Genomic DNA, 15,366 nt, shown 5'->3' on the forward strand with positions numbered 1-15,366 from the left:
GTAACTTAACATTACCGAGAAAAATGTCCTCGTCGTCGTGGACAGCTTGTGCCGTGATAGCAGCCATCCCACGAATCAGAGTTAGCAGAGAGCAATAAGGACTGGGACCGTACGAGAGGAAAGAGCTATTCAAGTGTAAACCTATGGGAGCCCTGTGGAACTCTCCACACAACATCCCAACGACAGAGATGTGTTCCTACCTGAAACAAAAATAATAAATTTCACTTCAAGAAACCCAAAAATGTGGAATGTGTGGTCAAGACGTCCGTCGATCGGATTTATGACATTAAAATTTAAAAAAAAATTGACACTTGCGTCAAGGCCTGACTGATGGTATCTAATTATAAATAGAATTTCAATGTTACGAAACTAAAACGAGGTTTCATACATGTTTATTTATGAAGAGTTTTCGGTTTTCATAATAAAAAAAAACAACACCGAGAGGGCATTTCACAGCATGTTTAGGGAATGTATAACTGACCTGTTTGGTAACGTGGTTATATTTTCCAAACTTCGAAGATTTGTTCCTACTCGCGTCATTGTTATATTATACTTTCTTGTACATCTCTGATGGTTATATGAATATAAGTAATAAGTTTTCATTGGTGCGATAACTTCTTGGAGTAGTTTGAGTATGGAAGATTCGCGTGTTGAGTTTGGAAACAATTTCCACAGAGCCATTATCAAGTTAAGGAATGGCCTCCGAGAGATAAATATATTCCATGTCAAGCTAACGTGAAGAATATACCTCTTATTAATCCCAAAAACGTTTTGTTACCTCCATTACACATTAAACTGGGGTTAATGAAAAATTTTGTAAAAGCATTAGACAAAGAAGGTGATGCGTTTAAATATCTTAAACACGTTTTTCCAAAATTAAGTGATGCAAAGCTCAAGGAAGGTATATTTGTTGGACCAAAAATTAGAAAACTACTAAGTGAATCAACAGTTCGATCAAAAATTAAGTAATGTTGAGTTAGCTGCGTGGAGTTTTTCAAAAGAATTGTTTCGGAGTTTTAAGGGAACAACAAAATAGAAAAATAACGAAAGACTTGTAGAAGAACTACTTGAAAACTACTGCAGAATGGAATGTCGCATGTCTCTCAAAATCCATTTCTTGCACTCCCATTTGAATTTTTTCCCATAAAATTTGGGTGCTGTCAGTGACGAGCAAGAGAAAAGGTTCCACCAAGGCATACCTACTGACAATGGAGCAACGGTACCAAGGTAGATGAGATGCAGCAATGATAGGGGATTATTGTTGGTTCCTTATGAGGGAAAACGATGAAACATATAAACGAAAGTCAACATTTGCAAAAAGGTTATGCACAAAAGACTTCATATGCATGTTTTTTATGTGTATTGTAAATAAAGTCTGTTATCCTCAAAATATATTGGTTTTCTTTTCTTGTTTTGATCTTATATTTCCCTATATGTGAAAATTTTTGTATAAAATAAAAATAACTACTTATAACTCAAAATCTGTACGTGATGGAAAATGTTTCATAATGCTTGAAAAAACTGTTCTTGTTGAAACATCTAGGATGTTATTTCAGTAACCCCCTCATATAACAATCAAATATTGAATCAATGGAAAACAAATTAAAATAAGATATAGCTGTTGACAAAAATGGCCACTGCACGTTATTAACTACCAATTTAAAATTTAAAAATTTATAATATGCCAATTTTCAATTTTATATAGTCTTCAGTTGAAAGATAACTACAATATCCATTCAATACATATTCAATTAACTTCTGTCATATACATTTTATGTTAAGTTTTCGAATGTGTTTACCTTGCAGAAATTTCTTCAAGGAACTGCCTGCGAAATAGAGACGCAAGAAACGAAACAATACTGAAAACAACACCCCCGTGTCCGAAGCACCCCAACACACCGACACCCGCCTAATCAAACTACCAAAATTGCCTATTTGACTTTCTCGAGAGAGGCGGAGAGAATCGAAAAATACGAATAACTAATTTTCCAGGGAGAACCTTCCGATTTCCCGAGATGCGTTCGACGATATTGCGACAGAATCGTCTCCGAAGGCCCGGATCATTCTACGCGATAGACCGCCGTCGCCGCCACCACCGAAGGCACAGGCAGGGTTGCCAGATTATGACATTTTTTCCAAAATTGAAGATTTTTTCTAACGAGTATTTTTTGAGGATACATTTTTCTGAAGATTTCTTCTGAGAGACATTTATTCATTTGAGAAATAAAAGGATATTTTGAGAGCTGGCACTACTCCGCTTCAACTTCATTTCATTTCAATAACATTCGAAAAATCTCAGAAACAGTTTAAATTAATTACATTTGGGGCAACGAATCATTACATTACAATATGTGATTGAACACCTTTTCTTCTAGAAGTAAACACGACTTTTGCTTTTGAGCTTTTGTTTGCTTGATATTTTGCATTCGGTATATAAAAAACTGCCAACTTTTGTTGGCAGTTTAAAAAGATTGAAGTGTTTCATGCTACACAAATGGTGGTTTTCACAACTAATAAATTGTAGGAATTTCCTATTTTAGAGTAAGAAAACTTCATATTTTAATTATAGATTTTAAACTCAAAACGGAAATGGCTCTGCCTGACATATGCTAGAATATTTAAATTTCCACTTATCGAAGTTGGAAGATAGAAAAAGAAATAAAATGTATTCAAAGAATAATTGATAAAGTGCTGACAAATTTTATGAAAAATACCCAAGCATGAGGGTACTTTTAGTGAATTTCATAAATAAAACCAATTGTTTTGAATAGACTGACCAATTACTTGGTGAAAGTCAATTTATGATAATAATTACAAATGTTCATAATATAGATACAATTCAATTCCAAAACGCAATTCACTACAACAATAGCTACTGTTGTAGCGCTGGGTGAAAAGCAGTTCACTTATATAGCAAAATTATCCCCTGCGATGCCGCTAAGAAAAATTCCATTAATAAATTTTTAGATTCTATAATAGTTGATACCTACAAGAAATTTACAATATGATAGTGATGCTTTATTCTTAAGAAACATTACATGTTAATGTCTAAGAATTATACTTTTTAACTCCAACCGGAATTTAAGAAAGTATCTGGATTATAATGCTCTCAATTAAAAAGATTAGCTGAAAAATAACAATTATATTAGTCAAAAAAACTGGAATTACAATGTAATAAAATACAAGGAGCAAACAAGAAATCAAAAAATTGAAATATTAACACGGGATGAAAATTAAAAAAAAATATTAACAAGAAAAGAAAATTAAAAAAAAATTGAAAGGTTCGAAACAAAGTTAGTTTACGACATTTCGATTGTTAGTATCCACAATCGTCTTTGGGCGATAACTGTGTTTGGGTGATAACTTCGTGTTAATATTTCAATTTTTGATTTTTTGGTTGTTGCTTGTATTTTATTTCATTGTAATTTCATTTTTTTAATAATATAATTGTTATTTTTCAGCTGATCTTTTTAATTTTTCACAGATTCTTTCAGGGATTTCAAATCAATTTATATCATATTAGACAATGGAAAACGCTTCAAACGCTCCAATACGCCTTCCAAGAGTTGCAGCAACTCTTGCAACCATAGGATATTTCTATGTATCCATTCAGCGAATATTCAATTCATTTTACCACTTTGAAAAATCCATCAAAATTTCGTTTTGACAGATTGTGATTATATTATTTTTCGTTTTCAGTAAATTTCCGCATCTCTGAAATTTCTTAAAATAAGTTATTTGTTACAAATGAACGAGAACAAGAAAATATTGAAAATATTTAAAAATAAGTTAACAAGATATTACAAAAATGTCCCATATTTAGCAAACGGAATATTGTATACTCTGAAGACGCGATCCTCTGAATTATCCTGCAACGAGATGTGAACTAATATTTATTTCAGTCATAATTATATTTTTTTGTGTAAATGCCTCTTCCTGGACAACTTGTTGACTTTTAGCCGACCGCGTTAGACCGAAATCGAGCTGAATTATCTGGCAACCCTGGGAATAGATCAATGGCTGGATGTAATGAAACGGCGCCGCCAAGTCTGCATTCGATTATTCTCGGCGGTGAGTCACGCGATATTTGCTTACAGATAAGAATGTTATTTTCCAGAAAACGATAAAAAGCGAGTAGGCGACGACGAATGGGGTGTTAATTAACTACGAAAAAAACCTAGTAGCAAAGTGGAGGACGAGGTTACTGTTTTGTTTAATTTCCCTCTGAGTGCCCTTCAAATCGAGATTTCAACTGCAGATTGCTCAGTCAGAATCATGGAACCTGGATAATCGAAAAAGTACCTCAAGGCATACCTATCAGAATAATAACAAGTGAACGGTAGTGATACATAGAAGGAAGCAACATTACCGACCTATAACTATTCATTAAAAGTAAAATAATTATTTGGCTAAACCAATTCGAACTTAACCCACCAGAACGAAAAGTTATACCTAATATTATAGCAGAAGTTCACACAACTGTCAAAAATACCGGGTGTAAACTGATTCAAGCTCGCCCCCATAACATTGTTCTCTCTCCAGTTCTCTCCAACTTTGAATTTGAATCTTAAAAAAATACTTTGCGAGTCTCTAGTTCTTTCCACATTTCTCATTGCGATACGATCTTTAGCTCTTGTCTTACGGCAACATTTACGCAAAAAATCCAGAAAATCCAAAACTATTGTATCCGCTTCATCTATGGTATTCGTAGGCGTCAATCTATCAGTCATAAGCTACGAGAAGCCGGTGGGCTGAATATGAAATCTCGCCGAAAACTTCACTGCTCCACCTTATATCATAAAATAACTACTACCCAAACTCCTTCCTACCTTTACAGAAAGATTGTGTTCCGCACTGATGTTCACAATCTTAATATTAGATCGAAAGGTACTATAACACCACCAATCCACAAATCATCATCGTTTGATAGTTTTTCCTGTAATATATCGACCACTTACAATGCTATTCCAAATGATTTTAAGAATATGAAACTCCCCTCCTTTCGAAAACATTCAGTTGTCTGCGATCTTTTGTATTGATTGTCCAAAGGTTGAGTGGAAGACCATCTTTGTGCACTGCGGGTGCTTAAGATGAACTTCGGCTTTTCAGTTTGCATAGGAAATGTTGTAGCGTAATGGAAGATTTTTAATAATTCTGAAATACAAATCATGAAATAATAAAACCACAACAAAAATTGTTGGGCGCCCCGGGGCGACTTCATTGATTCAAGTGGCGCATTTTCTTTTTCAGCTGCAGGAAAACCCGAAGAAACCTGCAGCACCACATCATCTGACGATACTGATCTGCCAATATCCTCTCTTTCATAAAACAAAATGTAGGGTGTCTCCAGAGGCTCCAATAGATTCAATACATCGTTAGAACACTTAGTGACATGACTATCGTCAAACTTAAACCAGTCCACTTCGTCTTTGACCAAGGCGTAATAATGACCAGATTCAACGCCAGAACCACAGTGAACAATGACTGCATGAAGATTATAATAGTGGTTTGCTAGATTGGAGTGTTCATCTATTTCGAACCTTCGTAAAAGTTTGGTGCTTCCGTCAGAGGTTGAGTCATGTTTGAAGATCATCAGTGTTATTATTAGATTGACTGATGCCTCAGCTATACTTGTTTTCTTATAACTGTCAGTTAGTTTGGCAATACAGTCGATCATCACCTGTCAAAAGTTCCATTTTCAGATGATTTAACAATAAGCTTTGCACGGACTGGTTATTAGTCATATTAGGAAACGCTAGTTGAAGTTCCAGTCCCACATACGTTTTTGCTACCACTTGAACATTTGCTACAAAGTAAAGAAGTGAGGATTTTTCCAGTAAAAGATTTACAAACACAACACGAGATCGACTGTACGGAATCATTCAATCCAGAGTGGTCAGGAGTATTGATTCTGCTCATAAAGAGTATTCAACAAGAACCCCAAGACTTCGGAACAATCCATTTGTTGTCCTAACGAGTATCTAGTAGATTTCAAAAACTCCAGGAAATCGGTTGGAGTGAAAGATGACACATTGATAGATCTTATCCTTTTTGTAATCTTGTGTTCTACTGAATGAAGATTATTATTATTATTATTATTTTTACCGAAGTATGCGAAGGAAATCTCGTAGGCCACCTCATTGGGCCATTGTTCCCATCCCATCTATCACTAAAAACTCAATTGTACCACACGTCCGGTATTATGAGGAGTTTCATCGTCTTTCAGGAAAAACATATAATTTCTGATGGCCAACGATAAATTTTCTAAGTAGGTACCCTTTTGTTTTATTCTGGAGAAATTCCAAGTATCGCTTTCCTATTAAAGATCCTTGGAAGATAATTGTACCAATCAATATTTGTCCTATTATGCCCATCCATACGTCGAACTCATATCGTTCTTGAAAATTGCTTTCTCGTTAAAGATGAGCACTTTCGAGATCCCAATAGCCAGTATTGTTTCTGTTAAACATGCCATTATTCGCAAAACGAGACTTCTCTGAGTTTAGTATGCTACAAGGTAATTCTGGATCAACTCTCACAATTTCATACAATTTTTGAAATTCCAAAGCTAGGATAATTTCCTGTGAAACTGAAAATGCTACATAAATAATTGATCCAATCAATCTGAATTGTGATACCATTCGAAAACCCAAAATTCCACATTGAAACCAGGAGAGACAAAAATTTTAGGGGCGAGCCTGAATCGGTATACACTACACCAGACTCTGGATGTTTCGGTAGAGATTCTCCATACAATGATGCAGTTTGCATAATATGAATTAATCAGGTACGCCTTAAGGAAATTTGATTTGAGAGTGTCAAAAACATAACATAACTTGATTAGTTTTATACAAACAACATCTATGTGATTGTTGAATGAGAGACTCTAGTCAAGTTCCAGACCTAAGTATCGTGCTGATTGTGATGTATTTATTTATATGCCACAAGTATTCCCTGAAAGATTGAATTTTGGCCTGAGAAGACTCCGGAACGACAACTGTATTTTCATTCGCATAGATACAGGTACGTTCCTGTTTGACGTGAGAGAATGAATCGTTCACATGAAATAAAAAGAGCAACGGCCCGAAGAGACTACCTTATGGGTGCCAATCCGAATGTCAAAGTCATAAGTTAACTCACTCTCAATAAACACTTTCGAGAGTTCTGTCGGATATGTATGACTGAATCCACTTTTCAATTGGGCGTACTGACAGATTTCTTTATTATTTTTTAGTTTTATTTGAATAAACTTGAACGTATAGCATTCAATGAGTAGTACCTTCTGGAGGATGTGGAAACAGTTCCCAAAGATCTTCTTACCGAAAATCCAGGTTAATTTGGTCTGAATTAGACGTTCTAGTCTATGGAAACAAAAATCAAGATAAAAAATAAACGGGGAGTAGCTTTGAAGTATGAGACATTCTTCAATTGTTTTAAAAATTTACCAAAACACTTTCATCACATTTACTAAAAGATATGTCTATAATACATTCGAAATGCAAAACTTCACACCTACAATCCTGACCACCGCAAAGCCAATTAATTATGTAGAAGCACGCGAATACGAAGAAAAAATGGAACAATTATTTGTCTGACCACAACCTTCAAAAGCAGGATTGCATCAAATCATGAAATTCAAATTGATGCAGAATGAATTAAAAAAGAAGTGAGATGAATATTACTGGAGTTTTTTCCCAACACCAAATCGTTATTCTTAACACTTCGACACATGTTTCGATCACCAAGTGATCATCTTCAAAGAGGAAGAATAAACTCATAAAGTTTAATCTTCCTCTTTGAAGATGACACGTGTTTCGATCACCAAGGGATCATCTTCAAAGAGGAAGAATAAACTCATAAAGTTTAATCTTCCTCTTTGAAGATGATCAATTGGTGATCGAAACACGTGTCGAGGTGTTAGAAATGACGATTTGGTGTTGGAAAAAACTCCAGTAATATTCATCACTACACCAAAGGTTTCAAACAGTGCATCATAAGAATAAGTGAGATATTAAAATATAAAGCGATGTTCCTTTTTAACGCGCTTTTATTATCTTCACCTGTATTTGACAGAATTATGGACAGTATTGCTTGATCTATTCGCGGGAAGATGGCGCTATACGTAACCTTTTGATATATCGACATTATTGCTTGATATATTCGCGGGCAGATGGCGCTGTACGTAACCTCCTTGATATAATTCGAACTCATTTTACATGTATTTCTTAATTTGAAGAAAGTATTTTTTTATTACCACGCGCGCCTGCTGCCTTGGGTTTGGTAGCTGATTTTCAGGCTCCCTCTCCGGAATCGAAACATATCAATGGTCATTTTTCTAAACAATATACGGCTGATTGATCCCACAGTTTAGATAAAATAAATATAGTTTAAAAAGACTAAAAAACACGCTTTTATAGCACACGAAACTAAAAAATGAAAAATAAAAAATATTTTTTAACTTTTTAGTTCGATGTTCTTCAAAAGCGTATTTTTTAGCTTTTTAAACTATATTTATTTTATTTGTCGTGACAGGTGTAATCACAGCCATAACAATGTTTAGTAGCTCATCTACTGATATGACACTGGCTTTGATTCATTTCTCCTTCCCATAAAAAATAATTATGAAACAGGTTTAATTAATTTTTTGTGTTTTCGGCTCGACTACATAGTCATTAGTCTTGTGTTATAGGTAGACTATGGCATGGGTATAGACTCAGAAACGCCTATGGAACATCATGGCTACTCGTATCTCGTCAGCCATTGGGAATTTATTCATCTTCAAATAAATAACTTACCACGGGAAAAATATCTGGCAGAAGGCGGATTAGAACTTTTCGTTTTTTGAGATACCTTTTGATAGAGTTGCTGAGATAACGAAATATAACAAGATCCTACAAAAATTCTGATGAATTTCTTTTTAGAAAATAGAAAACATAATACTCTTAATACAAGTCGTCTAAGACCAGTTGTTCTAAAGTTGTACTCAGACATTTCAGGTCTGTATGAAGGTCTAGAGTCTAGATATTCCCCGGAATAGAGTATCCAAAGATTCCATTGAGGCCAGATATTCAAACATTTTCACGAGTTACCAAATGATCCCCCAAAAATCCAACATTGTGGTCTATTTTAGGTATATCACCTTCCAACTTTCTGAAGCATGCATGAAGCGTGTTAACCTAGTTCAACAATATGAAAAGGTTAAACAACGCATTCGAGATTAAATATTAATTTTGTATCACCTAGGTCAACAGTGTCCAACATTATGAAGTTGTATTATTTCATAATATTGAATGTAACTGGTCGATACTTGTTAAAAAATCATATGAAAACTTACCATTAGGTACTGTAGTGTCAACAACTGATAAACTTGAAGTCAACTTCTGACTCCGTAAATTAGAAAATTTGGTAGTCAAAAAAATTTTTCAGCTGTATCGTTACAATTGTGATCAAAATAAATAATAAAATGTCAAATATCAAGGAGTACACAAAAACATGAAGAGAGACAGACAGGAAAAGAGCTAGGTACACTCCTCCGAATGAAACGTTACAACGGTGTCCTGGGCAAATTCAGAACTGTTAAATTCATGTCAATCGTATTTCGTCAGAACCAGGAGGCATTAATCCAGTAATGCTGCAAAAAGAACCAAAACTTCTGGTTTAAAAATTTTGGACGGTGAGTCTGGTTCTGGAGTCACTGTTGTTTCAAGTGTTATAATTGTGTGCTATTGTTATGGTGCTACAATATTTTGAAATAAATATTAGAAATGTTCCAATGTCGGTAAACTGTCGGTTTTTTTAATGTTATTGTCAGGTCAGGTTAGATGTTGTGGATACATAGTTTTTTAAAATTATAAAGTAAGGTTACACTGAGTTAGGTTAGGTCGGGTTAGGTTAGGTTGAGTTAACATGTGACAAATTATGGAATTTCAATCTAATTTCAAGATACTAAGTGAATGAAAAGGGATAGAAAAAATGCGATGATATGGAAAAAGATGTGTTGAATTGAAAATATGTGAATTGCAATCGTTTATTGCTTAATAAAAAAAGATTAAATATGACATCATACAAACTTTGACAGGCTATATCTCGAAAACTAATTGAGTCCGACAAAAAATAAAAAGTGTTCTGAATTCCTACCATCACAGAAAAAATCGCGAAAATCCGTGAGTATCCCATAAAGTAAAATTTTCCCAAATGATGTTTCACTAGTGTAGTGAAAATCTCACAATAATGTGTTTGTTACCTAACATGGAGACTGATTAAGGCCACCTTCATTCCAAAACCTGAAAAAATCGAACAGGACTCTGCAAAGACCGAGATTGCAAATAATACGAAACCAATCAGTCACATGTTATTTGCAACGAAAACTTTAGAAAAACTACTCGATAAATTATTCAAAAAAAACACTTTCATATGAAATTTCCACTAGAAGTCAAATTTCAACCTTAAAGTTTATTTTGACTGCTATATAATGGATCGATATGAGTATCGGCTATCTCTATCAAATTACTTGCACTAGCTAATATATCACTGCATCGAGAGCAACATGCCTACAGGTCATGTTTATTGGATATTGAATAATGCGTCCCTAGAATCAATCATTCAGACACGTGTGCAAAGAGCTCCTGAGGGGGGCATATATCCACCTTTATGAAACCACGATTTATAACGCCTTCTGGACTATAATGGATATAGAGTACAAACAAATTAGTTGTCCTAGCCCAAGGCAAATACAATAATATAGTAAGAGGACGAATGTAGCAGGCCTTGAATTTTACAAGATGGATGGACCGAGAATGGAGGGCTCTACATACAAATCGACCATAGCATTCGTCGAGAGGACCTAGGTAGAAGGACTAGAACCTCTACAACTCCTAGGTAAAAAGATACAGCTCTTAGGGAAGGTTGAATATCTGGAAATGATAGTAGATCCCAGACTGGCATGGAAAAGACACACAAATAGATAAAAAAATAAAGGTAGCACTAATGCAAGTCAGTCGTACTCAAGACAGGACATGGAGCTGTAACCAAACATGATGTATCAGCATTGGAGAGGCAACAGAGGGAAATTCAGAATGGAAAATTTACCTATCTATAAGGGATCAGATGAAATTGAAATTTCGGAACATGCGGAGGAACGAATATTGAATATATTCACGAACCACATGGCACCGAAGTGAAGTTTCGACACAAACTCCACAGTTGAAGTGACAAACCGATCAGGAATGTTCATCCTGAAAACATGCTTTGCAAAACACTTGGTTTCAGCTGGGTTAAAAACAGATTTGGGATGGGAGCTGAATTATATTATGCTGGAAAAAGTTTACATTACAGTTGCCGCTCAGTCAATATACATCCATCTTTCAAACGGAAGTGTACAACATTTTGCAGTAAGCAAGGAATACTAATTCGAGATCCCAATAAAATGAGCAGATCAATATCGCACGGGGCATCGTTGAAGCCAAAATTGACATCGAGGCTACCTGAAACTGAAACCTGGAAATATACTTCTACCGTTGATATACACATTTATTTTCACGCCAGACGTTCAACAGTATTACATTTATGAAAAAAAAGTTAACAATAATATTTTCAATGATAAGTCATGAATGAGTATGGAATGGAACTCACTTGTTACACAATGTACTAAATGTTTGGCAATGTAGGCCAAACTCACTGCAGCGCTCTCATCCGAAATCCTGACCACCGCAAATTAAATTAGAATAACATCTATGATAACGAATCGGCCAAGTGATAAATTGCTCAACGATTTCGTATAAACCCCTAACAGAAGCCCGAAATCGAGCGAATATAAGAAGGTGGGTCAGTAATGGGGGCCGGAAAAACGATCGACAAATTTTCCAAGATGTCCGAATACTCACCAAACCGGTACGAATTCCACATCGGTACACTTGTGGATCTGAAAAATACTTCAATAACACAGTCGAAAGAAAAAAGAAGGTTCGCGTTGCTGGTTCACATAATAATTTCGGATTTTTGTGGTGACTTTTTAGGGGCGCTTCTCTGCTAGAGGGTAGAGTTCGAGAAGCCGCGGCCACAGCGAACGACTAGGGGAGTCGAGAAGAGGGACATGCACGCCGCGCACCCCCTTGAAGCCGTTATTGATTTTTCCTATCGCCTAGCCTTCAGAGGCGGAGGGTTGGAAAATGTTTGTACTGAAAAAAGTTTCCCACGATGGATTTTTTCGGTTAGATACGGCTAAACGTAAGTTGTCTCATTTTTTTTTGGTTTTTTCGTCATTAGGATTCCTATAATCTATAAAAAAATAGTCTGGTGACGTGTTATCAAAATTAGACTTGGCAACACTGTAATACTAACAATTCTCGCCATTATCGGGAAGGTATTTGAAAGATGTGTTCATAATAAAATGTACTCATTTTTATCCCAATTCCGAAAGTGCTTCGTACAATTTTTTCAAATATATATATACGATTCACTAGATAAAATGAGATATGTGGGAGCACTTTTCTTTGACTTATCGAAGGCATTCGACATTATTGATCTGGAGATAATCGAAAGTAAATTATATTCCCTTGGTTTTCGTGGAAATTTCTTGTCATGGCTGATGTCATACATGCGCTTCAGGAAAATATCAGTTAAAATCGGAGAGCATACATCTGAATATTATGAGATGGACCGGGGAGTTCCTCAGGGATCGATCTTGTGGTCGCTTATTTTTTTATTATTCACAAACGATCTACCTGACTATATCAGTTCAAATTCAGTAGTTCTCTATGCAGATGATACTACATTGGCCATCGATGCAGATAGTCCTGAAGACTTACAAAAAACAACTAAATAATTTAGCAGAAGAATTCATGAATTGGTGTGAAAGAATTTTTTTTTTAATAGTGAATGCAGAGAAAACAGTCTGTATGGAGATCTGTGACTGATATTCAAGTGGTTGTCAAAAATAGCACTATTCATCTTTCTGAAGTTAGGAAATTCCTTGGAACTTATATAGATAGTGGAATGAGTTGGGAAAATAATATTGATGTCATAAGCAAAAAAGTGAACACAGATTACTATGCTATATTGCAATTTAAATGTTCAATATCAATCAACTCATCAATGTATATTATGCTCTAATCTACTGCAACATATCCATAACATCAACATCTGGGGATGCTCCAGTAACTAAAACACAATATTTGTTCCCCAAAAAAGAATTATTCGACTCATTTTCAAACTAAAACCAGATGAATCATGTCGACCATATTTTCAAAAATATAAAATTTTAACAGTTCCATGTATTTATGTTTTCAAATGTATATATAATGTTATTTATACAACATGTTGAGATGTATCAAACAGTTTCTCATTGCCATGGTTACCCAACTAGAAACTGAGACCTCATCAGAATTCCTGCACACAGCTCATCATTCTATGAAAAAAGCCCCTCATATAGAGGTATAAAGTTTTTCAATCATTTTCCCGCAAACCTGAGAGAGCAACGGAATAAAAACTTCTTCAAATCAAAATTGAAAGTATATTTGCAAGACAAATGTTACTATAGTATCACAAAATTTCTTGATGCAAAATGAAAATGTGTTTGCTCATATGTATGAATATAAATGTTATACATGTTTTCATGTATATGTGAACAAATCTATTAAATTGTGATATTTTAATATTGTTGATTGTAAATTTGTCTATCATGTGATCTGTAAGGATTGAATGAAGATTATTATTATTATTATTATCATTCAATTAAACAAAAACTTTATATTTAGAATTCAAAAGGTGTGCATTATTATATGGAGAGAAATCCAATTAGTCTGATGATTTTGACTAGAAGAAATACATAGGCCAAAAAAATAAATATTTCAAATTTATGTTCAAAACATTCACTCTACCCAACCATCCCACGCAGTAGGATCTGCGAATACCTGAAAACGAATATTTTCCTGACTAATACCACAAGAGATATCGGAATATATCTGACACATGTGCAAGTTTTATCTCAGCGGAATTTTTTACACACTTCTCGTTGGTCATCAGCAGGATTCCTCTGAATGTGAAATCATTATCAGCGTATGATTGAGAATTACCACAAACTTGTTCATCTGGAATTCCTTTTTTCAGTTTATCTCTGACTGAATTTCAAATATTCTTGATTGAAAATATTTGATGATTAATGCCACTAAAAAGCCATATCAGCCTCGAAACAGCCTGATAAGTCTGATTTGATATCAGTTAGAGTTGGTATACACGGAACGCTTTTTCTCTGCTTGGGGCTTCATTAACGAGATGGAACTGTTACTACTTCACTCTGGATAAAACGGCTCCAGATTCAGACGATAGTTTCGTATACATGATAGAACTTCGATGAAATCAGAAGACTACCAAACTGCTGTCTTCGTTGAATCTGTTCTTTACCGATGAGGTGTAATACTTTGAAATCGTTTTGTAGGTGATTACTCTGAAATCGGTTTGCAGGTGATTTCAGCGAGGTGCTGCTGCTGGACGAACGGAAATCATCTACAAGATTGTCCTCTATGAGAAAACTTGCGCATGTGTCTGTCGGATATAATACAATTTCCGTCGTAGTAATAGCCAAGTGAATAATGAGAAAAAACAAAATCCAGGCTGGTAAGCAGTGGTCGAAAAGAAGTTATTGTACCAAACGTACCGGCTGCTACTGCGGCAGATATATTCAGTGGTGACCTCGAGATATTATATACCTAAAGATGAGGAAATACTATTCCAAACCTTCACAACTATTATCATCAAGAAACTATATATCATCTTCGGATTTCATCTGACCATCTTTTTTCTGGTCGTTCTCTCTCTCTTTTCATCCCTCTCTTCCTGATGGCGTTTTATTTGGGTGAGATTTTGCTGTCCTCCTGTAGATATGACCTAACGAACATATTCTTTGTGCCCAGACAATATGTGTAATGCAGAGTTGTTTGTGGTGATTTATCAATTTCCTGTTTTCCCTTCTCTGTCAGTTTCTTGCACTCCCCCAAACATCATTCCTATATTTTCAGTTTCTTTCTTGGTTTACTTCTGCTCATAATCTTACATTTGCCTCCATAAGAGCTGCTTGGATGACTGCCGTGTATACTTTAATGTTTGTTCTTCTAAAAATCAAGGCTTCAATTCTTTCTCTTGTTAACTGCTAAGTGTTTATTTTTTCAAACAGAAAACCTTTGCTTTGTTTTGTTTTTGTTTTGATTTTACTGCTCTGTTTATCCAGAATTCCATAAATCAGTTTCAACTTCGTTAATTCGCGACTCGTAATTTTTTACAGTGACTTCTAATTTCCTAAATATCTTTTCTAATTCATATGTTCTCGTCATTCGTTTAGGCTATGCCCTGGTGTTTTCCGCGATATATTTT

General features: G+C 35.0%; 1 protein-coding gene across 6 annotated transcripts in view; it reads right to left on the minus strand.

The window, feature by feature from the left end:
* The window catches only part of LOC111509589 (protein Fe65 homolog), a 55,006-nt gene that overhangs the window by 18,390 nt on the left and 21,250 nt on the right, over positions 1-15,366 (minus strand). For 2 of the 6 annotated variants that reach the window (XM_023165359.2, XM_074169792.1), the window contains exon 2: positions 16-200. The exons of 2 other annotated variants lie outside the window; for them this stretch is intronic. In XM_023165359.2, coding sequence (XP_023021127.2) covers positions 16-175 — 160 coding nt within the window. In that variant the 5' untranslated portion in view covers positions 176-200. Of the gene's footprint in view, positions 1-15; positions 201-1,799; positions 2,163-11,882; positions 12,073-15,366 lie in introns of those variants that run through there. 2 more of the 6 variants (XM_074169789.1, XM_074169790.1) reach the window with 2 other exon arrangements.

This window comes from Leptinotarsa decemlineata, unplaced genomic scaffold (genome assembly GCF_025532065.1).
Source record: "Leptinotarsa decemlineata unplaced genomic scaffold, Ldec_3_MD MMD2_P_RNA_scaffold_6, whole genome shotgun sequence".
In the NCBI taxonomy this organism is placed as follows: Eukaryota; Metazoa; Arthropoda; class Insecta; order Coleoptera; family Chrysomelidae; genus Leptinotarsa; species Leptinotarsa decemlineata.